This window comes from Eptesicus fuscus, chromosome 9 (assembly GCF_027574615.1).
Source record: "Eptesicus fuscus isolate TK198812 chromosome 9, DD_ASM_mEF_20220401, whole genome shotgun sequence".
Taxonomy (NCBI): Eukaryota; Metazoa; Chordata; class Mammalia; order Chiroptera; family Vespertilionidae; genus Eptesicus; species Eptesicus fuscus.
In genome coordinates this window covers 31926943-31952658 of record NC_072481.1, presented here as the reverse complement: position 1 = coordinate 31952658, position 25716 = coordinate 31926943, and the positions used below count along the sequence as shown (strand labels likewise).

General features: G+C 43.5%; 1 protein-coding gene across 2 annotated transcripts in view; it reads right to left on the bottom strand.

The window, feature by feature from the left end:
• The window catches only part of NDC1 (NDC1 transmembrane nucleoporin), a 54750-nt gene extending 38618 nt beyond the window's left edge, over nucleotides 1-16132 (bottom strand). For both annotated transcript variants that reach the window (XM_008139285.3, XM_054720526.1), the window contains exons 1-5: nucleotides 15972-16132; nucleotides 14186-14306; nucleotides 11097-11198; nucleotides 8059-8233; nucleotides 6381-6519 (exon numbers count right to left, since the gene is read on the bottom strand). In XM_008139285.3, the coding sequence (XP_008137507.1) occupies nucleotides 6381-6519; nucleotides 8059-8233; nucleotides 11097-11198; nucleotides 14186-14306; nucleotides 15972-16028 (594 nt within the window). In that variant the 5' untranslated portion in view covers nucleotides 16029-16132. The remainder of the gene's footprint in view (nucleotides 1-6380; nucleotides 6520-8058; nucleotides 8234-11096; nucleotides 11199-14185; nucleotides 14307-15971) is intronic.
• Nucleotides 16133-25716: the final 9584 nt, after the last annotated feature.

Here is a 25716-nt window from a genome sequence, read left to right as displayed (position 1 = left end):
GTTTATCATTGATATAAAAGATCAGAATTGAGAAAATTAACAATACCAAACTATGATTATATTAAGGAGTATGGAGGCAAAGTAAAAAAATCATCATCATCATAATAGCAGCTAACATTCTTTGGGCGCTTACAATGTATCAGGTACTATTGTAAGCATTTTACATGTATTAATTCATTTAAACTTCACAAGAACCCTATGAAGGAGGTTCTATTATTATCCTCAAATTTGCAGATGAGAAAACCAGGAGGCACAACGAGGCTAAGTAACTTAACCATAATTACCAACTAGCAAAAGGAAAATCAGAAATTTTTAATCCAGGTAGGCTAGCTTCAGAGCCTGTAATCTTAAAGATAATGCATACAGCCTCTACACTAAATTTTTTTAAATGTTATTTTCAGAAAAATAGGAGACAGTGAAGATGACACAAGCCTAAGAATCAGGAAACCTTAGTTCTAGTACTCTCCTCTTTCATACAGCACTGAGCAAGAAGGCTGAACCAGCTAAACAGTTCCTTAGTGGGTACCTCCCAATTCTATCAATCTAAGAGAAAATAATCAAATTAGAAAAAATATGAACTTTTCCTGAAAAAAAAAAAAGAAACAAAACACGTATTTCTTATGAAATAAGAGTTGGCAGACAAGCAACACCCTCTCCTGTTCTTGGCCCTAAAATGCCAATGAAAAAAATATTTTAAAATTATTGGAAAGAATTTAAGGAAATCTAATGAGCAAAAGATGATCTTCCCAAATTCTGGTCTTCTTTTGAGCTTACTACAATCTTATACATATAAAGCAATATGTAAATTCTTTTGTGATTATAATACTAGAGGCCGGGTGCATGAAATTCATGCGGGGGGGGGGGGGGCGAGGGGGAAGGGTCCCCTGCACCTTTTCGCTATCCCGGACCCCTTGGGGGATGTCTGACTGCCGGTTTAGGCCCAATCCCACAGGGATTCCTGCAGGGTCGGGCCTAAACCGGTAGTCGGACATCCCTCTCACAATCCGGGACCACTGGCTCCTAACCACTCTGCCTGCCTGCCTGATCGCCCCTAACCGCCTCTGCCTCGGCCCCCGCCACTGCAGCTTCATCCAGAAGGTCGTTCGGATGTCTGGTCTAATTAGCACAGTACGCTTTTATTATTATAGACTAGAGGCCCAGTGCACAAAATTCATGTGCGGGGGGGTGTCCCTCAGCCCAGCCTGCACCCTCTCCAATCTGGGACCCCTCGAGGGATGTCCAACTGCCCGTTTAGGCCAGATCCTACGGGCAGTCGGACATCCCTCTCACAATCCAGGAATACTGGTTCCCAACTGCTCGCCTGCCTGCCTTCCTGACTGCCCCTAAACCACTTCTGCCTGCAAGCCTGATCATCCCCTAACCACTCCCCTGCCAGCCTGATTGATGCCTAACTGCTCCCCTGCCAGCCTGATTGCCCCTAACTGCCCTCCCCTGCAGGCCTGGCTACCCCTAACTGCCCTCCCCTGCAGGCTTGATCGCCCCCAACTGCCCTCCCTTGCAGGCCTGGTCCCTCCCAACTGCCCTCCCCTGCTGGCCATCTCCTGGTGTCCATCTTGTGTCCACATGGGGGCAGCCATCTTGTGTGTTGGAGTGATGGTCAATTTGCATATTACTCCTTTATTAGATAGGACTAGCAGCCTCTTGCAGGAAGATTCCTGCAAGAATAGGGCTTCCTCGGGCCTATTCCTAAAAGAATAGGGTTTCCTGTGGACTGAGCGAAGCAGAGAAGGGCGCAAAGCCCACCGAGGCCCCTGGCCCAGCTGACAGGCCCGGACACTTCCAGAGGCTGGGGAGCAGTGAGGCTGGATCTGCCGCCAGAGTGGGTGGATCCTGCCTCTGCTTGGTCCCTGAGACCCCTGGCCGGACCAACAGGCCCAAACACTCCTGGGCCGGGCGGAGGGGACTGGGCGCCACCATCTTTGTGACGAGTGATGCTTAATTTGCATATTACTCTTTTAGAAGATAGGATTGAGGCCATTTTTTAAGGAATTTCAGCAGCTGAAGTACAGTAAAATTTATAGAACTTAGGTGGAAGTTATATCTTCATACCATGTCTGCCGATTCCTATAGTATCTTACAAAAAGCAGCCCATGTGAATACTTAGCCACTAACTGTACAACTTCAAGTACATTGGCTTATTCAAACATTTTCCAAGTGCAAGATTTGTAACTGTACTATCCTGTTAGTGCTTTTTCCCGTTCCCCCCAACCAATAAAATTGGCATAGTTTTTGGACTACCCTACTGTAGCTCTCACTTTAACCATTACTCACCGGGTACTAAGAGGCCAGGGAAGCAGGTCAACATTTTAGTAGACATGCTGAGAATAGCTAATATACATTCTTCTTCCTCCCAAATTGAAGTGTTTTTCAATTCCCTATTGGGTTTCTTCTGTGGTTTGGCTATCAGCTACCCTTTACTGAATATTTACTATGTGCCAGGCTCTATCAATCTCATTTAATACTTTCAGTCTTGTTGGCCTAGAACTTGCCAAGCTCGGTCTTGATGTGCATCCATTTCTTTGTCCTCTATTCCACGCTAATGTTCAACTTTTCCTTATCTGTCTATCATAAATGCAACTGTTTTTAATAGTGTAGGGCCGAGACCGGTTTGGCTCAGTGGATAGAGCGTCGGCCTGCGGACTCAAGGGTCCCGGGTTCGATTCCGGTCAAGGGCATGTACCTTGGTTGCGGGCACATCCCCAGTGGGGGGTGTGCAAGAGGCAGCTGATCGATGTTTCTAGCTCTCTATCCCTCTCTCTTCCTCTCTGTAAAAAATCAATAAAATATATTTTTAAAAAAAAATAGTGTAGGAAAATTTAAAGAAAAAAAATCTAATGAGCTAATGCAAATTGGTTAAAATTAGATTTTTAAAAAAGATCTAATTTTTTCTATTATACATGATAAAAGGAGTTACTGAATAATATGTACAATATAAACTATGTATGAAAACTCCAGCCCACAAAATATGTTATAGATAAATAGGGTATGGAAAAATATATATCTTAAACCAGTCACTACTTCTGAGGCAAAGATGGAAACTGGTCACAGAGGTCAAAGGAAACTTTCACTTTATCTATAGTACTGAAATAATAAAAATGACATTTTTATTATTTAATGACATTTTTATTATTTAAGTACTATAATAAAAATGATACAATATTCTTGCGAAGTTGGCGGACAGGCAACACCCAAAATAAGGATGATGATTTTAATAATAATAACAATAATAGTGTTTGTTATTGCTTGTATAAAAAAAAAATGTTGCCCGCCCAGCCGGGTGTGACTCAGCGGTTGAATGTTGACTCAGGAACCAAGAGGTCACTGGTTTGATTCCTGGTCAGGGCATATGCCCAGGTTGTGGGCTCGATCTCAGGTAGGGGGTGTATAGAAGGCAGACAATCAGTGAATTCTTTCTCATCACTGATGTTTCTCTCTCTCTCTCCCTTTCCCTTCCTCTCTGAAATCAATAAAGATACATTAAAAAAAAAAAAGTTGCCCTGGCTGGTTTGGCTCAGTGGATAGAGCATTGGCCCTCGGACTGAAGGGTCCCAGGTTCGATTCCGGTCCAAGGGCATGTACTTTGGTTGCAGGTTCCCTGGCCCTGGTCAGTGTGCATGCAGGAGGCAACCAATCAATGTGTCTCTCTCACATCGATGTTTCTGTCTCTCCCCCTCCCTTCCACTCTCTCTAAAAAAATCAATGAAAAAATATCCTCGAGTATGGATTAACAAAACAAAAACAAAAAAATGTTGTCCTAGTTGGTTTGGCTCAGTGGATAGAGCATTGGCCTGCAGAACAAAGGGTCCTGGGTTTGATTCTGATCAAGGGCACGTACCTTGGTTGCAGGCTCCTTCCCAGCCCAGGCCCTGGTTTGAGCTCATAAAAGAGGCAACCAATCAATGTGTTCTCTCACATCGATGTTTCTCTCTATCTTTCCCTCTCTCTTCCACTCTCCCTAAAAATCAATGGAAAAGTATTCTCAGGTGAGGATTAGCAACAACAACAAAAAGACCTTAATAATCTCTGGTCAGCTTAGCTGTTACTAAAAAAACTAAGTGGCTATAACCATCACATCACTTTCAGAGGTTCGGACTGGGCCTGATTTCTCATACTGAGCACACAATGTCCTGACAATCCTGTTTGCCTTAGCAACTTAAAACAGCATAAGGGAAGGTCATACACTGTGTGCCACGCTCTTGGGACTAATGAAAGAACGCTTAACTATGGTGTCCTCCCCGCCCCCCACCCCCAGTCTTCTGAGGAGGCCAATCTACCTAGCTAGGCAAATAAAGATAGTTGCAAACTTGATAGGTGAAAAATTATAGTCCCAAGCACAACTACCCTTACCAAAATCCTACTTCCCTTATTCCACCCAGAAAAACCCTTGCACCAACCATCCCCCTTCTGGAAAACAATACTCAACTGGGCAGACCAAACACCACTGTACACTCATGGTTACAAGAGACACCCCCAAATTTTGGCCAAATACTGAATGACCAAATGTTAAAAATCAACATCCTGACAAAGTTGAACCTGAAGCCAAAGCTGAATATTATCAGCGAAAAAACTTCTGAATAAATCTAAAATTTTATCAAAAGAAATTATAAAAAATGTTAGTAGTCAAATTTTACAAACGTGACGTTATCTGGTAGAAACAATGATTTATTAACACTGTCAATTACTACACTGCTCCTATGTTCACACCATTGCACATCTGTGATGTTAAATGGTCACTTTCAACGAAGGCCCATATAGGAGCACGAATTTTGGGGTCTCTCATTTGTCTCTAACACTTTCTTTTCTTCACTCTCTATGCCAGGGGTCCTCAAACTTTTTAAACAGGGGGCCAGTTCACTGTCCCTCAGACCATTGGAGGGCCGGACTATAGTTTAAAAAAAACTATGAACAAATTCCTATGCACACTGCACATATCTTATTTTGAAGTAAAAAAACAAAATGGCAAAAACACCCGCAAGTGGCCCACGGGCCATAGTTTGAGGACGCCTGCTCTATGCTCTTAATTATGTTTGGATCAAAGATAATTTACCAGGGATATTTCTGTACAAAATTTTAGAGTTTTTCTCCTTGTGAAACCCTGAAGTGGGAAAACTGACACTCTACTTTTAATTCACCTTTATCAGGTGAAGAATTTCTAAACAGGACTTTTTCTTCATACACTCACAGACTGCTGGGAGGTAAGGGCCAGATACTTTTCTCTGAGTACTATTTCCTTGATGTATGTGTATTTTCATCAGATTGTTCTCATGGATGCAACAGGCATGTTAAAAGTTTAGTTAAGCCCTAGCTGGTTTGACTCAGTGGTTGAGCATCGGCCTATTGACTGAAGGGTCCCGGGTTCGATTCCTGGTCAGGGCACATGCCTGGGTTGCAGGTTCCATCCCCAATAGGGGGCATGCAGGAGGCAGCCGATCAATGATTCCCTCTCATCACTGATGTTTCTATCTTTCCCTCTCCCTTTCTCTCTGAAATCAATAAAAATAAAAAAGTAAAATAAAGTGTTTAGTTAAACCAAGAGTACCATAATCAGCCACACTCTCCTACTTTATATGCTGAAGACACATTATTTGTTTACATATCCCCTCTCCTCAACTGACTGGGTTCTAGCGGGAAGAGGCTGGTTCTAATACGTTTGCTCCAAAGCCCAGGCCTCAGCCTGCCAGAGAGTGGGAATGAATCAAATAACAGCACAATCAGGAAATCATAGGAACAGGCTGGGAAGAGCGTTGATGCCACAGTGAGAAATTGCAAGAGATCGCTCTCTCACCTGCCAGAGGAGGTGGTTCTGAGTTCCAGAGACAGCTCCTACCCAATTAGTAAACTTTTAAAAACCTAGCTGAAAGATAGTTTAAACTGTCCCACTCCAATCAATCAAAACTGTTTTAGTTATATACACCATGCCTTATTGTGAAAAGAATTTGAGACAGTAACTGACATATTCTATACTTACTTGCACATCCTCAAGCTCATGAAGTTCTTAGGTTCAAAAAGAAGCTGGCAGTTGCACAGAGGTATTTTGCATGAATGTCATCCTCATCCTCCCCCAGCCCTACTAGGTCACAGCAACTGCCACTACCTAGCAGGGAGGGAAAGAGTGGAGCAAAGCGGAATTTTGAGAGTGGCAGCAGGAAAGGTGGCTACAGCTCTCAAACATATGCTAAAGTCTCATGAAAACAAATCTCTCCTCTCCAAATGGCATTGTGAAGATCTAAGTTTTAAGTCCTAAGTTTTGCTGATCAAATCTTGAATTAATCAGGTGAAGCCAATTATATACACATACACCAATGCAATTTTAACTGTGCCAAATTCTGACATAAGGTAAAGCTTAAATGATAGTTTACCTGTATGATGGGAAATGGAAGATAGTTCATGTTGTTAATAAAATACAAGAGGCTATAGCAATAGCCCATAAATGCTCCAGCCAGTAGGAAAAAAAGGTGGTATTCATTTAAGCAGGTTTGTGCAGCAGGGCCATCTAAGCTGAAGGGAAAAAGTTGCATTATTAATTCAATAGTCATGGACACATATCACTGTTTTAGGCTCAATATTTATTGAAAGCAAAGTTCTGACTTAATCACTTAAGAAATGCCCCAAATTCTAAAAAAATGGTTTGTTTTAGGTAAGAGTGGGCAAAAGATTAACAAAACCCCTTTAGTTAACTGTCTAGATCTATCCCCTAGAAATCTGATAAGGGTAAGAATGTGTCCTGAGATAGTAAGCAATGCTACTTACAAACTGGAAAACTGCACCTGGACTAAGAGAAACTATAAACAAACTATATACACCCAGATGCCACAACTCTGGCTTCTCTCTGTGTTGTCTCGTTAAACTGGGCAATCCCTCATAGGGACCCTTTTCATTAAAGAAAATGTATCACCATTAGAAAAAAATCTAATACCTTATATGATGGTAGCTGGGGCACAAAAGGAAATCAAGTATTCGGTAGTACTCATGAACATTGTTTTAAAGTCAGTGAAGAATATGAAATTTACTACTAAGATTACTTCAGTTAATCTTTTCTGATTTTTAAAGTCACAATATCAACTTGCAATTTTTATCAATATTTTGTGTTCAAGAACTGTATAAATTACAGTGAAAGCATTTTATTAGAGGGTATAGGTAAAATTATTTTAAAATTTTTTCTTCATTTTTTCCATACTACCCTTCTTCCAACTCCCATGTCAATGCCACCTCCTTGGCTCCTCAGGACAATGAAATGGAGGACCCATCTGTCTCCGCTTTCTCCAAACCCAAGAAAAAGAAATCTTTTTCCAAGGAGGAGCTGGTGAGCAGTGATCCTGAAGAAACAGCTAGCAATGGAAGTCTTCCCAAAAGGAAGCAATCTTTCCCCAAAGAGGAAGCAGCTAGTGACCCTCAAGAGGCGGGTAACAGGAGTGTGTCCAAGAAAAAGAGGACGTTCTATCCAAGGACCAGCCAGTCTGCAGTGGAGCTGAAGCTGCTGGCAGGAAGAGCAGCAGTTCCAAGAAAAAATTCTAAACACTATACCAGGAAGATTAGAATGGACATTTTCCTAGCGGGGTATTTCCCGTCCCAACCCATCTCCAATGTTTCAATAAAAACAAATTCAAAAGAAAAAAATTGCCACCTCCTCTAAGAAGCTATGCCATCTCCCTGCTTCCTGAACTCCGCTCAGGTTTTATCTGCACATCTATCTCACTTTCTTCCTAGTACAACCTATTTCTCACACATTCCTATTTCTCTATTACATCCATTGGTGTCCATGGGTTAAATCCCCTATTGTCCTCAACTCTCAAAGAGTCTCTAGTCCATGTGCAAATCACTCTTACAAATCCAACAGCATCTAATATAGCACCGTGCATAGAATAAATATTTCTAAACAACTGTTGAATTCAAAACATAAAACATTTGATGTATGTAAAAAAGCACCTTTTACAGAAATCTAGAAAGCAAACAATATCCATAAACTATTAAACTATACAAGTCATATTTGGCTTAGTAACTAAATGCGATTCCTTAGAAAAAAATATCTAATATTACCTTTCAGTACCAGTGCAGGGAACCACAAGAAAACTGTATCGGCCCTTGGTTATCACTGCAGCACACCAAGCCACCATCATTCCCATTGCAGCATGAATACATGAGTGCATGAGCTGCTGAGGATGAATGATTTTCCCTATCAGTTCCAGTCTGGAGCAGGGAATGGAAGGCACAACTGCGAACAGAACACATTAATGTGGCTTTATAATCTGCAGTATATGAGTACAGAAAAAGTCCTAGTTAAAAAGTCTGTAAGTTAAAATAATTTGAGAAAATATTGAATACAATGGGATGCACACAAAAAAAGAAAAACCAAAGAACCTAGAAAGATGGAATATAAAGATAGTGTAAGTAACATTTTCCTTTCTTTTTAAAATTTCCTAATAGCTCAATAGTGCCTACACTGGAACTTAGTCCTGTCATAAAAAATATATATTTTTTAAAGATAGTGCTTGCCCTCTAGCAAGTTATATTTGCATTTTGAAAATTAGCAATATAAAGTCCATCTGTGAAAAATAAACCACAAACCAGGTAAGTATTGACAACACTGAATACAAAAGTAAATGTTTATATGGGAATTTCTAATACCCATTTAAAAAAAAAATTTTTTTTTATTGAGTTCAGAGAGAGGGAGAGGAAGAGACAGAAACATCAATGATAAGACAGAATCATCGATCAGCTGCCCCCTTCACCACCCTCACTACCCCCCACTGGGGATCGAGCCACAACGCAGTCATGTGCCCTGACCAGAATTGAACCACAACCTCCGAGTTCATAGGTCCATGTTCAATCGCTGAACCACACGGGCCAGGCTCTAATACCTTTTTGATAATCCGAAGTTTTCTGGAAGTGAGCTTGGGGAGGTGAGTGTGGGTATGAGGTGAGGGATGCTGGCCATTGAAACAACAATTACAGAGTTCCCTAACCTATATATGTAGGCATTCTGCTTTCAATATACACTAAGTGAAGAGGTTGCACAGAGATGAAAAACTAAGTATGAAGGGAAAGGGCTTAGGTGCTTTACCCTTGGGCAAAAGGTTGCTATCACCTCTTCCTCTCCATGATACATGCCTACAAAGGGCCGTGTGAAAGAACACATGCTATAAGCCAAGGAGTCCTGAACATGGTTTGAACAGAAAAAACATCCGTCATCTAGTGAGGGATTAGGAAAGCAAAGGAAAAGGGTATGTATTGTAACATCCAAAGTAGGATTTGAAATTTTATACCGTATCTAACAAGAAACCACAGAAGAGCTAAAAAGAGGACATTATAGTCAAAACAAGCAGTGTCAGAAAAAGCTTCTAATTGTATCTTAAGGAGAGACTTAAGGAATCTAAAAGGCAAGAGAGATGAGAAACTGAGGGGAAAAAAGTGCTCTGGGATTTAACAGGTGATTATCCCAGTACAAAACATAATATTTTTAAGTTTTGGGGAAAATCTTGGAATTATACTTTTATATTTGAGAAATATCTAAGAAATCACTGTCCTAATCTCCTACCCTATAAAAATATCCTATATAATAAAAGCCTAATATGCTAAGTGCCCGGTCGTCTGGTTGTCAGTTCAACCAATCAAAGCGTAATATACTAATGATATATTAAGGCCGCTCAACCTCTCACTATGATGTGCACTGACCACCAGAGAGCAGACACTCTGACCAATAGGTTAGCTTGCTGCTGAGGTCCAGCCGATCGGGACTGAGAGAGACAGGCTGGACACGCCCTGGAGCCCTCCTGCGGTCCCTCCCTGGCTGGCCAATTTCCTGCGTCCCTCCCCAGCCCTGATCATGCATTGGTGGGGTCCCTTGGCCTGGCCTGCGCCCTCTCGCAATCCAGGACCCCTCAGGAGATGTTGGAGAGCCAGTTTCAGCCTGATCCCGCAGGCCAGGCTGAGGGACCCCACTGGTGCACGAATTTGTGCACCAGGCCTCTAGTCCTATATCATAAAAGGCTAATATGCAAATCGACCGAATGGCGGAACAACCAGTCGCTATGACATGCACTGATCTCCAGGGGGCAGATGCTCAACGCAGGAGCTGCCACCTGGTGGTCAGTGTGCTACCACAGGGGGAGTGCTGCTCTGCCAGAAGCTCACAGATGATGAGCACAGCAGTAGTTGCAGGAGTCTCTCCCGCCTCTGTGGCAGAGCTAAGGATGTGCGACTGACGGCTTAGGCCCACTCCCTGTCCGTGAGGGGAGTGGGCCTAAGCTGTCAGGTGGACATCCACCAAGGGCTCCCGGACTGTGAGAGGGTGCAGGCTAGGCTGAGGGGACCCCCCCCACCGCGAGTGCATGAATTTCGTGCACCAGGCCTCTGGTTATTTTTATAATACATTACTCTTATAATACACTAGAGCCTGATGCACGAAATTCGTGCAAGAGTAGGCCTTCCTTCCCCTGGTTGCTGGCACTGGCTTCCCTCCAGCACACAGGACCCGGGCTTCCCTCGCAGCCCCAACTTCGTCTAGAAGGACGTCTGGTCTAATTAGCATATTACTCTTTTATTATTGTAGTAGATACGCTAAATCACAACTTGAACATCAGCTATGAACCATTAAAAGAACTAAATTTTTTATTGTAGTAAAATGATCTTAAAGTTTATTGTTTTGACCATTTTTAAGTATACAGTTCTGTGGCATAAGTACATTCACATTGTTGTGCAAATATCACCATCATCCATCTCCAGACTTTCCCATTTCCCCAGCCCAACCTCTGTCCCCATTAAACAATTCCCAAACCCTCCTCCCCAAAGCCCCGGGCAACCACCATTCTACTTTCTGTCTCTATGAATTAGATTACTTTAGGTATCTCCTAAGTGGAATCATATAATATTTGTCTGTAGAGGTCAAAATACTTCTTTTAGAAGAGAAATTAGCACTCAAATTTTAAGATAAGGCATTCAAAGCATGATTCTGCATACATTTGTAAAACTTTAACATAAAACACAGCCCCTATTATACATTCTCATATACAAAATGCATTGAGTGTGCCCTTAATAAAATTCAGACATTTTTAAGATAATTAACTTTTGAAACTCACCTGAGTAGAACTCCACATTGAAAATACTTATTATTATTATTACCACCGATAGCAGCAGGAAGTAAAAGATTACATAGGAACTATATAGATCATTGAAAGAATCTAAAACACAAGAGAGAGAAATTAGTTAAGATCAGTCATGTAGTTATATTCAGTATACTGCAACAGAAAAGGGGCTTGAATCACAAGTCTAATTTTAATTTTAAAGTTATCCTTTCTTTAAGAATGTCCTCATACACTGCTGACAGGACCTATAGGATATCCACTCAACAACTACAATGTGAGTTATTTGGACCAAGCTCTGGGTCCTTTAAAATCCTATATAATAAAAGGCTAATATGGAAATAGACCGAACAGTGGAACAACTGAACAACGGGTTGCTATGACATGCGCTGACCACCAGGGGGCGTGTGTGGAACATGGTGGGCATCAGCAGCAGGTGGCAGAGAGGGGAACATGGTGGGCGTTGGCTATGGAGAGATGGTGGAGCAGGTGAGCAGGGTCACCAGACCAAGGTGGGGCGCCGATCGCTGTCATTGGGGTGAGCCTCTGGTGGTTACTGAAGTCTTTGCTCCCATGTGTCGCGGTCCCACCCGGCACTCGCACCCACTGTTGGCGCCGGAGCTGCCGCTGGCACCCGAGGGTGCTGGCCTCGATAGCTCAGCGCCGTCAGTGGGTGCAAGCAGCGGCTGCCGGCCCTGATCACCCCTGAAGACTTCTCCACCTCCCCCTGCTCCTGAGGGGTGATTGAGGCAGCAGCCGCCGCTAACACCCGCTGACGGTGCCGGCCCCAATTGCACCCACTGCTGGCACTGGCCCCAATCGCTCCGCACCATCAGCGAGTGCAGCGGTGGTGGCAGGAGCGGGGCTGCTGGCAGACAGGAGACTGGGGCCACGGCAGGAGGGGCCAGGCTGGGAGCACAGAGGATGGGCAAGACCCGCCCCTGTGCCCACAACAGCCTCGCAGCCCACAGTTCCTTTCAAGGTGCACGAGTTCGTGCACTGGGCCCCTAGTTATATTAAAATTTCTTTTAGATGACCCAGATGTTAACATCAAACAACATACTACTATATGCAAATATATTTCATCATGTAAAACAGAGAAGTGTCACATTTAGTAATATAACAACCAAGTTGGGTTTTTTTTAATGTAAATATTTTTCAGATTTCTTCCTACAAAATGCAATTAGCCCTATAGCTTAAAAAGTAACATTTCTGGAAATAGCATAATCCATAAATCATCTAAATTAGCTGGAAACAAAAGCAATGAGGATGTCCCTGAGAAATACTAATACATTCACATTGTAGAGTAGCTCATTAATAATCCATTTCAAAAATATGGCAAACTTTAAAATATGCATGTATTATGCCTAAAAACATGAACAAAAGAAATAAAAATAGCAAGGACATATGTTTGCTGAACACAATTATAAAAGCAATTATTTTTAAAAGTATAATTCATTGACTAAAATAAAAAAATATTTATTAAGCATCCACAATTAAACACAAATATTGTACTGCTAAAAGAAAGAATTGATCCATGTTATTGGAAGTAAGTAAGGAAAGAGTACAACTTTTCTTGAAAGACTTTGTGAAGCAAAAGTTGAGCAGAACAAGTAACAATTGATGGGGGAAAATGGCATAAATCAAATCCAATTTATGAGATTGGAGAAAGTGCTACTCGGATTAAAGAATACTTGGCCAAGAAATGGAAAAAAGTTTTTATCCTAAGTTCCAATTCTGAATTGATAATGGCTCTAGATTACAAGACTGAATATCCTAAGATTGTGACTAGACAGCCAAGATCAAAAGATCAATGAGTAATACAGATTCTGGCAAAGTGGAGAGAGAAGTACTTGCCATCCTGCAATGGTTTATGGCTTCATTTCATCTGACCTATGGAATCCATACAAGTGATTGATATGTCTCAACAAAAAAATTAACATGACTTTAATTCTTTAGCAGCAACATCTCCAAAGGCCACAAAGTAAAGCTTTGCACTCCTTGACAACTGACATTTTCTTCTGAAAAATTAGTTTAACAACACACTTCCCACTTTCCAAAGCAAAAGAAATTGTTATTGTTGTTGAAGAGGATATAAAAAGTATTTCAAGAATATTTGTGCTTCTTAGCCTTAGGCAAGGCTTTAAAGACTTCAAAACCTAAGCTGGCAACATTTCTCTCTTTTTATTATTATTTTTTTAATTCTAGTATAGAATTAAATAAATAAATTCTAGTGCATAGTAAAAACACTGGTTCTGAAGTCAGAGACCAATGTTCAAATCCTACTTCAGTTACTCACCAGCTGTATCTCTGAAGACTTTAGCCTGGGTCTCAGTTTCCTCATCTGTATAGTAGGGTTAATACCTCTTTATTACACAGGGTTGTAGGAAGAATAAGAGGCAATCTACTTAAGGTGCTTAGCACAATGCCTGGCACACAGTTGACAGTGATAACTGATAGCTCCTCATCAATCCTCACATTTAACTCTATGTTCTTTAGTTTTTAACTCTTTCCTCCTTTTCTCTCTTTTCATCTTTCTTCCTTATTAGCCACAATACAGAAATAGAGTATTCTTAATTTTAGACAGGTTTTTTTAAGAGCTATCTCATATTTCTATCCACAATATTTAAATAGATAAAAGGAACAGTTCTCCTTTAAAAGACAATCTCAATAAAGCTGTCAAAAAGAGACAAACAAATAGATAAATATTAAGTTGTAATAATAAAGTCTCTGACAGTTTTACTAATCTTATTATTATACTAGAGGCCTGATGCACTAAATTTGTTCAAGAGTAGGCCTTCCTTCCCCCAGCTGCCGGCACCTGCTTCCCTCTGGCACCCGAGACCTGGGCTTCCCTCGCAGCCCCTGCTACATCTGGAAGGACGTATGGTCTAATTAGCATATTACACTTTTATTATTATAGGTAATGAAAAGGTGTAAGTTAGAAAGGAATGCCTTAAGATTACCGCAAAGTGAATATTTTGCCAAGGAAGCAGTAATTAAAAACAAATTTGAAACATAATACAATTTTTATGTTGAAAAGTAGGTCCTGTACATTTGTTTTCCCCAAATTGAGTATCACTTACCAGACAGCCACTGTATAGGATGCAATAGGTCAATGCTGCTGAAGATTATAAATACTGTGGTACAGATGGGTAGAAGCAGCACTGACCACACAATACTTGTAATTATCCTCCATCCCAAAACCTATAACAAAATCAACAAAATCACTCAATCATGAAGTCAGTTAAACTATTTGTTATGCAAATCCTATCTTTTCATACAGGATGCTAATCACTAATGTTTATACCCAGATCATAGTCCATGCAGGTATATATAAACCTCAATGGTTATTACTATTAATAACTTAATTTACATACCACTATAGAATCTTGTATTATCAGTGAACTGTGGTTATGTTAGTCCAGAGTCAGGTGCAGGGGAGGGGGCAGATTTAAAACTGTATTTTACAGCAATTAATACTTGTCTGTCTAGGTTTAATTGATAGATATATCAACATCCAGAAGCTATATATTTTATGGGAACCATCTGTATACTGTAATGGTGTTTTACGATTATTAGATACGCACTCCCTATTGGGCAACTGACACATGGTATTCAGTCTGAATCACCAGTGCCTACCATGTAAGAGGCACAAGATTTACTGTTGAATAAGTGAATAGAAAAGCAAAGTGAATACTGATGGGTTTTAAGCATGACAATCGGATTTATATTTTGGGCGGTAAAACACCCTGGGTTTGTAACCTGGCTATGATGACGGGCCAAGGCCAAAACAGGGGGCAGTCCACGCAACTGCCCAAGCCAAGGGTTATAGTCAGTGTCTGAAGGAAGGCAGCGGCAATGGGAAAGGAGGCATAAAGGGGGGAAATGTATCCACATTTGTGAAACACATTATTCGGGACATCGGTGATTGATACTAGGGGTGGTAACGAATAGGTAAGAAGACTTGTCCAGACTCAAAGTTTTTAGCTTGGGATACAGGGTAGATGGCTGTACCGTTGGGGTAGCCTAAAAGGGATATTGCTATTGTATCTTTTTGTCCTGCACAGAATGGATGCAGAATTGTTGATTCAACTTCAGCTAGGAAGTATCTGCTCATCTCAGTCCCACAGCGCACACATTCCTCTAACAAGGAACACCTGGAACACCTGTCCTGTTTCCAGTGGTCGGCAAACTGCGGCTCCCGAGCCGCGGTTTGCCGCTCTGTTGACTAATGAGTTTGCCGACCACCGGAATAGGGGCTTAATCACAAGGAACAACAACAGCCTGTAATTATTGGAATCGAGAGTCTAGGTCAGTGATCGGCAAACTCATTAGTCAACAGAGCGGCAAACCGCGGCTCGCGAGCCGCAGTTTGCCGACCACTGACCTAGTCTCACCCCAGCCTCTGCCAAGTGCACGCATTCACCTTCTTTCCAACTCTTCGAACTTGTAATCCCAAGTGACCAACAAGTTATTTATTTTGCACCTACTAGGCACACCACCCCTGCATACACTCTTCCCCCATTCCCTGCCCCAATCCCCACGCAGGTCAGCCCTCCCACTCTGACCAGTTTCCACTCTGGACTCCCCTTTCACCCCCTAACAAGTTGGCACTCAGGACATCCCGCACGCAGACACCCTGCACCCAACTTTCCCTAGCACACTCCTCCCACCGGGAACCAGCTTCCACTCAGGTCGCCCCCGCCAGCCCTGTAAAAAGCTCCCCTTTAGGGGGTCCTGTCCCCACGCGCTCCCCACGCTACACCCGGGCCGGTCCCTCCCCCGCCCAACTCGCAGGCGCGGTCAGCGCCAAGGCCCCCGCGGCCCCCGCAGCGGTCCAGCGCACACCACAGCGAACGCAGCACTCACGCGCCACAAGATGTCCCGCGACCCGCCGGCACGGGGCCAACTCGCAACCGTGGCCATGGTGGCCCCCGCTCTGAGGGGAGCAGAATGCGGCGAGCCCGCCCGCCTCCCTAGTTCAAAGGGAGGAAGGCCCCAGGAGGACCCCGTTGGGGCTGCCTCACACGGTGCCTGAGCGAAGCCCGGCCTGGGGCCCAATCCGTTTCTCCGATAATTCGCCTGGACACGCCCAGCAGGCCAGAATTCCCCCGCAGACACGCGTCCCAAAGGGGCCCGGGGCGCCAAAACTCGCCCTCGGGAATGGAAAAGGTCTCTGCGAAGCAAAGTCCGGCGAGGCACCAAAAATTGGGGGCGGTGCTGCTGCATGCTGGGAACTGTAGGCTCCACCGCCTCGGGAAGCAAGGACGAGCGTTGCATGCTGGGACTCAGAGTTACAAAGTACAGCATGCTGGGAGACGAAGTCTTCCTGAAGGTACCGTCTTCCTGAAGGTACCTCGTGGCATGCTGGGAGTCAGTCTTTTATAAGACATACTAGAGACCCGTTGCAGACATTTGTGCCTCAGTTTTGCAATAGTTAAGTTACTAGAATAATACATCTTGCTACAAAATATTACTAGAAGATCAAATGATCAGGTAACATTTATTGTTATTTTCTATAAATGAATACAATCTCTGGTATGCTAAAGTGAAAGGTATTATAGAAATATTCAGATAGGGCTTGATTACAAGTGAAGTTTACTGTCACAACCCAAATTTATTACTTTAAAAAAAAAAGCAGGGAGCCAACTAGAAACTGAATTAAATATAAGCCCTTGAAGGGCAAATGTAAATTGGATAAGCTTCGCTATTACAAGGGCAACAAGAAAGAATTCAGCCGAAACCGGTTTGGCTCAGTGGATAGAGCGTTGGCCTGTGGACTGAAGGGTCCCAGGTTCGATTCCAGTCAAGGGCATGTACCTTGGTTTCAGGCACATCCCCAGTAGGGGGTGTGCAGGAGGCAGCTGATAGATGTTTCTAACTCTCTATCCCTCTCTCTTCCTCTCTGTAAAAAATCAATAAAATCTATTTAAAAAAAAGAAAGAATTCAGAGGAAAGAATGAGAAGCAGATTGCATCAACTCTAAGTTGCTGCTAAAGAAAAAGAATGGTATACTATGAAAATACTTAATACAGATTGTAAAGAGATTTGTTCAAAGAGGATTTCCTAGAGCAGGTGGTATTTCAGTTAATTTTTTAAAATATGAAGAGGTTAGAGAAGAAAAAGGCGTAGGGGTCCCGGATTGGAGAGGGTGCAGGCTGGGCTGAGGGATACCCCCCCCCCATGAATGAATTTCATGCACCGGGCCTCTAGTCCTATATAATAAAGAAGTAATATGCAAATTGACCCTCATGCCCTTGCACAAGATGGCTACCCCCATGTGGTCAAAGATGGCTGCTACAAGATGGTCGGCAGGGGAGGGTAGTAATGGGCTATCAGGCCAGCAGGGGAGGGCAAGTTGGGGGCGACCAGGCCGGCAGGGGAGGGCAGTTGGGGGCGACCGGGCCGGCAGGGGAGCAGTTAGGTGTCGATCGGGCTGGCAGGGGAATGGTTAGGGGGTGATCAGGCTGGCAGGCAGGCAAGCAGTTGGGAGCCAGCAGTCCCAGATTGAGAGAGGGATGTCCGACTGCCAGTCCGATGCCAGTCGGACATCCCCCGAGGGGTCCCAGATTGGAGAAGGGCTGAGGGACACCCTCCCCCACAGTGTACAAATTTCATGCACCGGTCCTCTAGTCTATATATATATAAGCCTAAGCAATGGGCTGACTGGTCGGTAGCTACGATGCACAATGACCACCAGGGGGGAAGACACTCCAACTGGTAGCTATGATGCACACTGACCACCAGGGGGCAGACCCTGAACCCAGGAGCTGCCAAGCTGCGGTGACTTGGCAGCTGCGGTTCTTGGGTGTTGCACCTGGAACCAGAGAGGAGGGTGTTTGATTCCAGGTTGCGTCACCCAAGAACTGCCCTCTTGCAATCCAGGACTCCTCAGGGAATGTCGGAGAGCTGGTTTTGGCCCGATCCCCACAGGCCAGGCCGAAGGACTCCACCAGTGCACAAATACATGCACCAGGCCTCTAGTATATGAATAATGGGAGTCCCTGAAAAATCTCCTCGAATTTTAAACTACCACTCGCCCAAACAAGGTATAAGGATGTGAGAATTACTTTTTGTTCTCAAATTGTTCTAATATTAATAAGTCATCATTTTCCTAAAGTTTTCATTTCAAAATCTTCACTTTTTTTGTGTGTGTAGTTCTACCACATTTGAAATGTTTGTCTTTTTTATTTTTAATTACTTTATTTTTTTACAGTATACAAAATAAATCTAATACCAGATTGTAGGTACAAAATAATTAGCCACTTACATACAATAAGCATTAATATTTCAAGAAAAGTGATTTTAAATATATTAAATGCAAAAACATTAATATTTCAAGAAAAACATGTTAATATATTACAAAACTGTACTAACATAGTATAATATCACAAAAGTTGTAGGAAATATTAAAAATCTTCAAATAACAGGATTACTTCTATTATATTCTAAAATATTTTTTTTCTCTGGCTCTATTTTTGTTCATCAGTTTATGTTGTTCATTATATTCCACAAATGAGTGAAATCATGTGATATTTATCTTTCTCTGACTGGCTTATTTCGCTTAACATAATGCTCTCCAGTTCTATCCATGCTGTTGCAAATGGTAAGAGTTCCTTCTTTTTTACAGCAGCGTAGTATTCCATTGTATAGATGTACCACAGTTTATTAATCCACTCATCTGCTGGTGGGCACTTAGGCTGTTTCCAAATCTTAGCTATTGTAAATTGTGCTGCTATGAACATAGGGGTGCATATATCTGTTCTGGTTGGTGTTTCTGATTTATTGGGATATATTCCTAGAAGTGGGATTACTGGGTCAAATGTGAGGTCCATTTTTAGTTTTTTGAGGAAACTCCATACTGTTCTCCACAGTGGCTGCACCAGTCTGCATTCCCATCAGCAGTACACAAGGATTCCTTTTTCTCAACATCCTCACCAGCACTTGCTGTTTGTTGATTTGTTGATGATAGCCATTCTGACATGTGGCCTTCACTTATTTTACAGTGATAGGCATCTTATAGTCCAATAAATATTAGGGATGGGTGGTGGCAAATAACTCTTCTTTCTCCACATCTGTAACCTGTTTAGTGTCAAATTCAGTCTTTCCGAGAGAGAAGGCTACTGATTCTTGATAAAATGTGATTAGCCATTTCCAACAGCAAAATAAAACATTTATTTTAAAAGACAATTCCTTGGCCCAGCTGGTGTGGCTCAATGATTGAGCATCAACCTATGAACTAGGAGGTCAGTGTTCGATTCCCAGTCAGAGCACATGCCCAGGTTGCGAGCTCGATCCCCAGTAGAGTGTGTTCAGGAGACAACCAATCAATGATTCTCTCTCATCATTGATGTTTCTATCTCTCTCTCCCTCTCCCTTCTCTCTGAAATCAATAAAAATATATTTTTAATTTTTTAAAAAAGAACTCCTTGGACAGATTCAGAATCTCTTGTGCAACAGAATTTTGATGAGTCAAGCAAAAAAAAACAAACTCAAAACACATGGATAATATTTTCTGGAGGGGGGCATGGAGAACACATATTCCCCAGGATAAAACTCAATCTTTTCTTTCTCTCTCTCTCTCTCTCTCTCTCTCTCTCTCTCTCTCTCTCTCTCCTCCCCCCTCTCCCTCCCTCCCTCTCCAAACTCCAAACCTTGGGGGAATTTTTTAAAGGTTCAGCAATTTGAAAACAAGGCTCAGGCTCCTCCCCCTTCCTAGCTGTACCTCTGGTTGGCTGTTGGGTTGGGGCTGTCCTCTGCTGCCTTTTTCTTGGGATCAGATTTCAAAGGAAAGAGAGAGGGAGATCCTTAAGGGAAACCCCACAGAGTGAAGGCGAAGTATATAATCTAGACTTCAGAAATGCATTTTTATCCCTTTTTAACTGGCCTAGGTTGTTTACATAGTCTGATCTAACTTTCTGCCTATGATAAAGAGATAGTGAAACGAAGTCTATGGATAAAGGTGAGACTACTTGGTGCGTCATCTCCAAGTATATGAGGAAGGGGCAGGATCAAAGGTTTTCCACATGGATACTTAAGTGTCTGGGAGGCAATAGGTAAAGCAAGCATGCAAGTTTGACATGCTTGAGGTAAAGGCTTTAGAGTCAGACAACTACAGATTTGAATTCTAGCTCCCTGCTTAATAGCAGATTAGTTAAGCAAGTAACTCAACCACTTAGTTTATAACTTTCCTAAACTGTAAAAAGGGGGACAATAGTGCACACTGTTCTTTCTTTGTATCTACCTATCTTAATTGAGCTCCATTACCCACCTTTCAAATGTGATAGTCATTAATACCGTTCACCAAGTACTTCCAGCTCTCTGCTCTCTAGTCATGTAATAGGATTACACTTAATGGCCCTCTTTAAAGTTAGGTATGGCCATGTGACCATTTGGCCAATGTACTGTGAGCAGAAATGACATGTCACTTATAAGTGAAACTAGAGGACTGGTGCACGAATTTGTGCATGGTGGGTGGGGTTCCCCTCAACCCAGCCTGCATCCTCTCCAATCGGGACCCCTTGGGGGATGTCCAACCGCCGGTTTAGGCCCGATGGGATGTCAGTCGGACATCCCTCTTGCAATCTGGGACTGCTGGCTTCTAACCGCTCATCTGCCTGCTTGCCTGATTGCCCCTAACTGCCTCTGCCTGCCTGCCTGATTACCCCTAACTGCCCTCCCCTGCCAACCTGATCTCGACCCCAACCACCTCTGCCTGCCTGATCACCCCTAACTGCCCTCCCCGGCCAGCCTGATCTCATTCCCAAGTGCCCTCCCCTGCCGACCTGATTGTCCCCAACTGCCCTCCCCTGCCGGCCTGATCTCGCCCCCAACGGCCCTCCCCTGCCGGCCTGATGTCACCCCTAATTGTCCTCCCCTGCCAGCCTGATCACCCCTAACTGCCTCAGCTTGCCTCATCACCCTGATCTCGCCCCCAACTGCCCTCCCCTGCCAGCCTGATCTCACCCCCAACTGCCCTCCCCTGCTGGCCTGATCGCCCCTAACTGCCTTTGCCTCGGCCCCCACCACCATGGCTTTGTCTGGAAGGAAGTCAGACGTCCATAAGATGGCCGGTCAACCCAGTCTAATTAGCATATTACCCTTTTAGTAGTATAGATTATATAGGCTAGAATTGCATAAATGGGGGAGGGGAGCCTTTTTCAGCAGGAGGAGATGCTCTTGGCAGACAAAAATATATAATCCCTATATCTGGGCTGATAGCCAGCCATATGCACTATACTGCCAAACCTGTCATTAAAAAATTGAACCGCTTTCTTACACCTTATACCAAATAGCTGTTGCCCTTAAAACACCTCCTCAGTACCCACCTTAGGTTCTGCCTTCGCAGTTCACCCAAATTAGGTTCTGATTGTTCGGTTTCTATGCCAGTCAGCATCAAAAGCTCCGCCTCCTAGGCAGCCACTGGCTCCTCACACTTCACTCAGATTAGGTTCTAATTGGTCAGTTTCTATGCCAGCCCAGTGTGAAAAGCTCCACCTCCTAGGTAGCCATTGGCAAATCACACTTCACCCAGATTTGGTTCTGACTGGTCCATTTCTATGCCAGTCAGTGTCAAAAGCTCCCCCTCCTAGGCAGCCATTGGCTCCTGGCACTTCACCCAGAACTGGTTCTGACTGGTCACTTTCTATGCCAATCAGCGTCTCCGGGCCTATCTCTGGGCCTGATCAAAGAGGGCTGATCAGCAGCCCCAGAGGAGGCCCAGAGAGAAACAGAGACGCGGCTGCTGGCAAAGCCAGGAGAGAGGCAATGGCTGGTCAACAGCTGCCATGGAGGCTGGGGATCAGACCCTGCCTCTCTCTCTGCAGGCCTCTCTCTGGGCCTGATCCTCAGCCCCCTCGGCAGTCAGTGCTGGGTCCTTGCACCAGCACCGGCTGCAGTCAGTGCTGGGTCACCATGGCAACCCAGCACTGACTTCCAGTGTTTGATTGAGCCTTGGTCCTTATGGACCCTGGCTCTTTATTATATAGATTATGCTTTGATTGGTTGAATGGATGACCAGATGACCGTACACTTAGCATATTAGGCTTTTATTATATAGGATCTTTTACAGAGGAAGCCAAACAGAGAGAGGAAAAATGAAGCAGGAATCCATAGCCACAGCTATTTGAATGTTTTAACTCTTTTATATAGTTTTTCAGTATCTGATTTATTTGCTTGCTCTCTCCTTTTTTCTAATATTTAAAAAGGTTTATATTTTTTTCTAATTTTTCCTTTATATAACATCTTTAATCCCCTATATTTTGGGAGGAAAATTATTGGATTTTTTTTCTATTATGAACATTGACCTTACCTAATAACTTCCTCATTTCCTTCTTCTCTAGCATCTGATTTGAAGCAATATTGTTTTCTTCTTGGTTTATAACTAAGAATAAGCAAGCTTATTTGGCCTTATAAATGTTCTCCCCTTCTTCCATTTTTGTTAGTTATACTATATTTTTATTTTAAGTACACACAACCATTATAAATTATATTTCCCCCTTAAAACCATCATTTAGTCTTAGTTCTAAAAGTAAATATATACTTAGTGCTCACCACCTGTTATGTCAGTGTCTCACCTTCCATGTCAGGTTGTCGGGAAGTGTGTTTCTAGGTGCCTCAGAAAGTTGTCGGGAACTTTCTAGGTGCCTCAGAAAGTTCTCATCAGAATATTCCTGGTGTTCCTCCATGCTGAGAACATTTTGTCTGTGGCCTTTACACCTAAAAATCAGTTTGACTGGATGTAAAACCCTTAGCTCATATATTTTTTCCCTTGGCTATCTTAGATTTGTTTTACTCTAGAATATTTTGACAAAAGTGCTGGCTTCTGGCTGAGCGGCGCTCTCCCTGTGGGAGTGCACTGACCATCAGGGGGCAGCTCCTGCATTGAGCGTCTGCCCCCTGGTGCTCAGTGCGTGTCATAGCAACCACTTGGTCGATTTGCATATTAGCCTTTTATTATATAGGATTATATTGGATGTCTCAATGTTGATCTTCTGGATTGAGTTCCCAGGTATGGGGTATGTTCTTTCTATAAGAAGTTACAAATCTTATTAATTTTTTCAGGAAATATTTATTATAGTATTTTTTAAAATATATTTTATTGATTTTTTACAGAGAGGAAGGAAGAGGGATAGAGAGTTAGAAACATCGATGAGAGAGAAACATCGATCAGCCGCCTCTGGCACACCCCCTACTGGGGATATGCCCGCAACCAAGGTACATGCCCTTGACCGGAATCGAACCTGGGACCTTTCAGTCCACAGACAGACGCTCTCTCCACTGAGCCAAACCGGTTTCGGCTATCATAGTATTTTTTAATTTATTTTTTTTTAATCTTGAAGGACATGTACAATATACCTTTAGAATTTTTTGGCCTATCTTCTATATTTGTCATTTTCTCTTTGATTTCTCTTTATTCATTCTGGAATTAAATTCTTTTCCTTCTTTTCATTTTTTATTCCCTTAAGGCATTATCTGTTGTGCAAAAACCTTATTACTATGATATTCCTTCTAGTTCAGTCTTCATTTGTGAAATAAGTTTTCTTTTCTTTACAAATCTTTCCTGAGTTTTACTACCTAATTTCTGCTAATTCTGATTTGTGCTTTTCTTTTATATCCTACCTAATAAAAGAGTAATATGCAAATTGACCCTAACTCTGCTACACCCACAAGCCACACCTACCAGCCAATCAGGAGCAAATATGCAAATAAACCCAACCAAGATGGCTACAGCCACAGAGAGCAGGAGGGAGGCTTGGGTTTCCCTGGCAACAGAGGAAGCTAAGCTTTCCACCTGCCCTTACCGGCCTAAGCCTCCACTCAAGGCTATAAAGTTTCAATTATAGAAGGTAAACAAATTCAAACAGAAATGGCGGCAGCTATGGAGCTGGAAAGAGCAGGAGGCAAGGGTTGCCCCCGGCAATGGAGGAAGCAAAGCTTCTGCAGCCCTGGCTGGCCTAGGCCTCTGCTCCAGGCTACAAAGTTTCAATTATAGAAGATACATCAATCCCAAGAGAAATGGCTGCCGGCCATGGAGCGAGCAGGAGGCTTGGCTCCGCTCCAGGCTACAAAGTTTCAATTGTAGAAGATACACAAATCCCAGATACCAGGGCCTCTGCTTGGGTCACCAAGGGGCGTGGCCAGCCTGCAAACCACCACAGGCCCTTCATCCAGGCTGCTCCACACCCCAAAGGAACCCCCACCCTGATCCGGGACAAACCAGTTGGCCCCCACCCGTGCACCAGGGCAAACCAGTTGGCCCCCACCCGTGCACCAGGCCTCTATCCTATCTAATAAAAGAGTAATATGCAGATTGACCATCACTCCCAACACACAATTGGCTGTCCCCATGTGGTCAAAGATCCTGTCCCCATGTAGACACAAGATGGCCACACAAGATGGCCAGCAGGGGAGGGCAGTTGAGAGGGACCAGGCCTGCAAGGGAGGGCAGTTGGAGGCGATCAACCCTGCAGGGGAGGGCAGTTAGGGGTGACCAGGTCGGCAGAGGAGGGAAGTTGGGGGCAAAGAGGCTGGCAGGGGAGCAGTTAGGGATCAATCAGGCTGGCAGGGGAGTGGTTAGGGGGTGATCAGGCTAGCAGGCAGAAGTGGTTAGGGGCAATCAAGAAGGCAGGCAGATGAGCAGTTGGGAGCCAGCAGTCCTGGATTGTGAGAAGGATGTCAGACTGCCCATTTAGGGATCGGGCCTAAACGTGCAGTCGGACATCCCTCTAGGGGTCCCAGATTGGAGAGGGTGCAGGCTGGGCTAAGGGACACTCCCCCCCCCCATGCACGAATTTCGTGCACCAGGCCTCTAGTCTTATACTATTTCCTTAATTTACTTTAGCTCATTTTGATACATTGTTATTGTTTTTATCTGGTTTTGTGTACATGTCTGTCTGGAATGCTTTCATTCATTAGGAATGTTATTCTGCACCTTATTCTGTTTTGTTTTAAAATGTTTTTATTAGTTTTTAGAGAGGAGGGGAGAGGGATATAGATAGAAACATCATGGCTCAGCTGCCTCTTGCATACCCCCTACTGGGGATTGAGCCTGAAACCCGGGCATGTGCCCTGACCAGGAATCGAACCATGACATTTTGGTTCATAGGTTGATGCTCAACCACTGAGCCACCAGCTGGGCTCTCAGTTTTTTATAACTTCATTATGAGGTTTGGCTGCAATCCTTTCAGTTGCTCATTCTTACATGAAATTAGTTTTCCTGCACATTTATTGGGGAGTCAGGATAGCTTTGCTAAATTCAAAGCTCTTCCTTTTTTGTTTTTATGAAGTGTGTTAAAAAATATGGCTTCAGATGTTCTGAGATCTCCTGGCTCTGTTCCCCATCCCCACTCTCATCTGGACTTCCCTTTTCTTTGCCCCAGATATCCCTGGCCTGCACTGCCTGTATTCTGTTCCCTGCATTTTTGACTCTGGTGTCCTGGAAAGACATTTTGTCTGGTTTTGAGAGGTCACAGGACCTGGGCTGCTCCAGCTTCTTCAGACCTTACTTTGGACCCCTTGCACTCATCAGCTGCCAACTGGATTGTTTAAAACTTCCCCCACCCCACCCCAGTAACCAGCTGCTGTGCTATTGGTCCTCTGTCCTTTCCAGGGA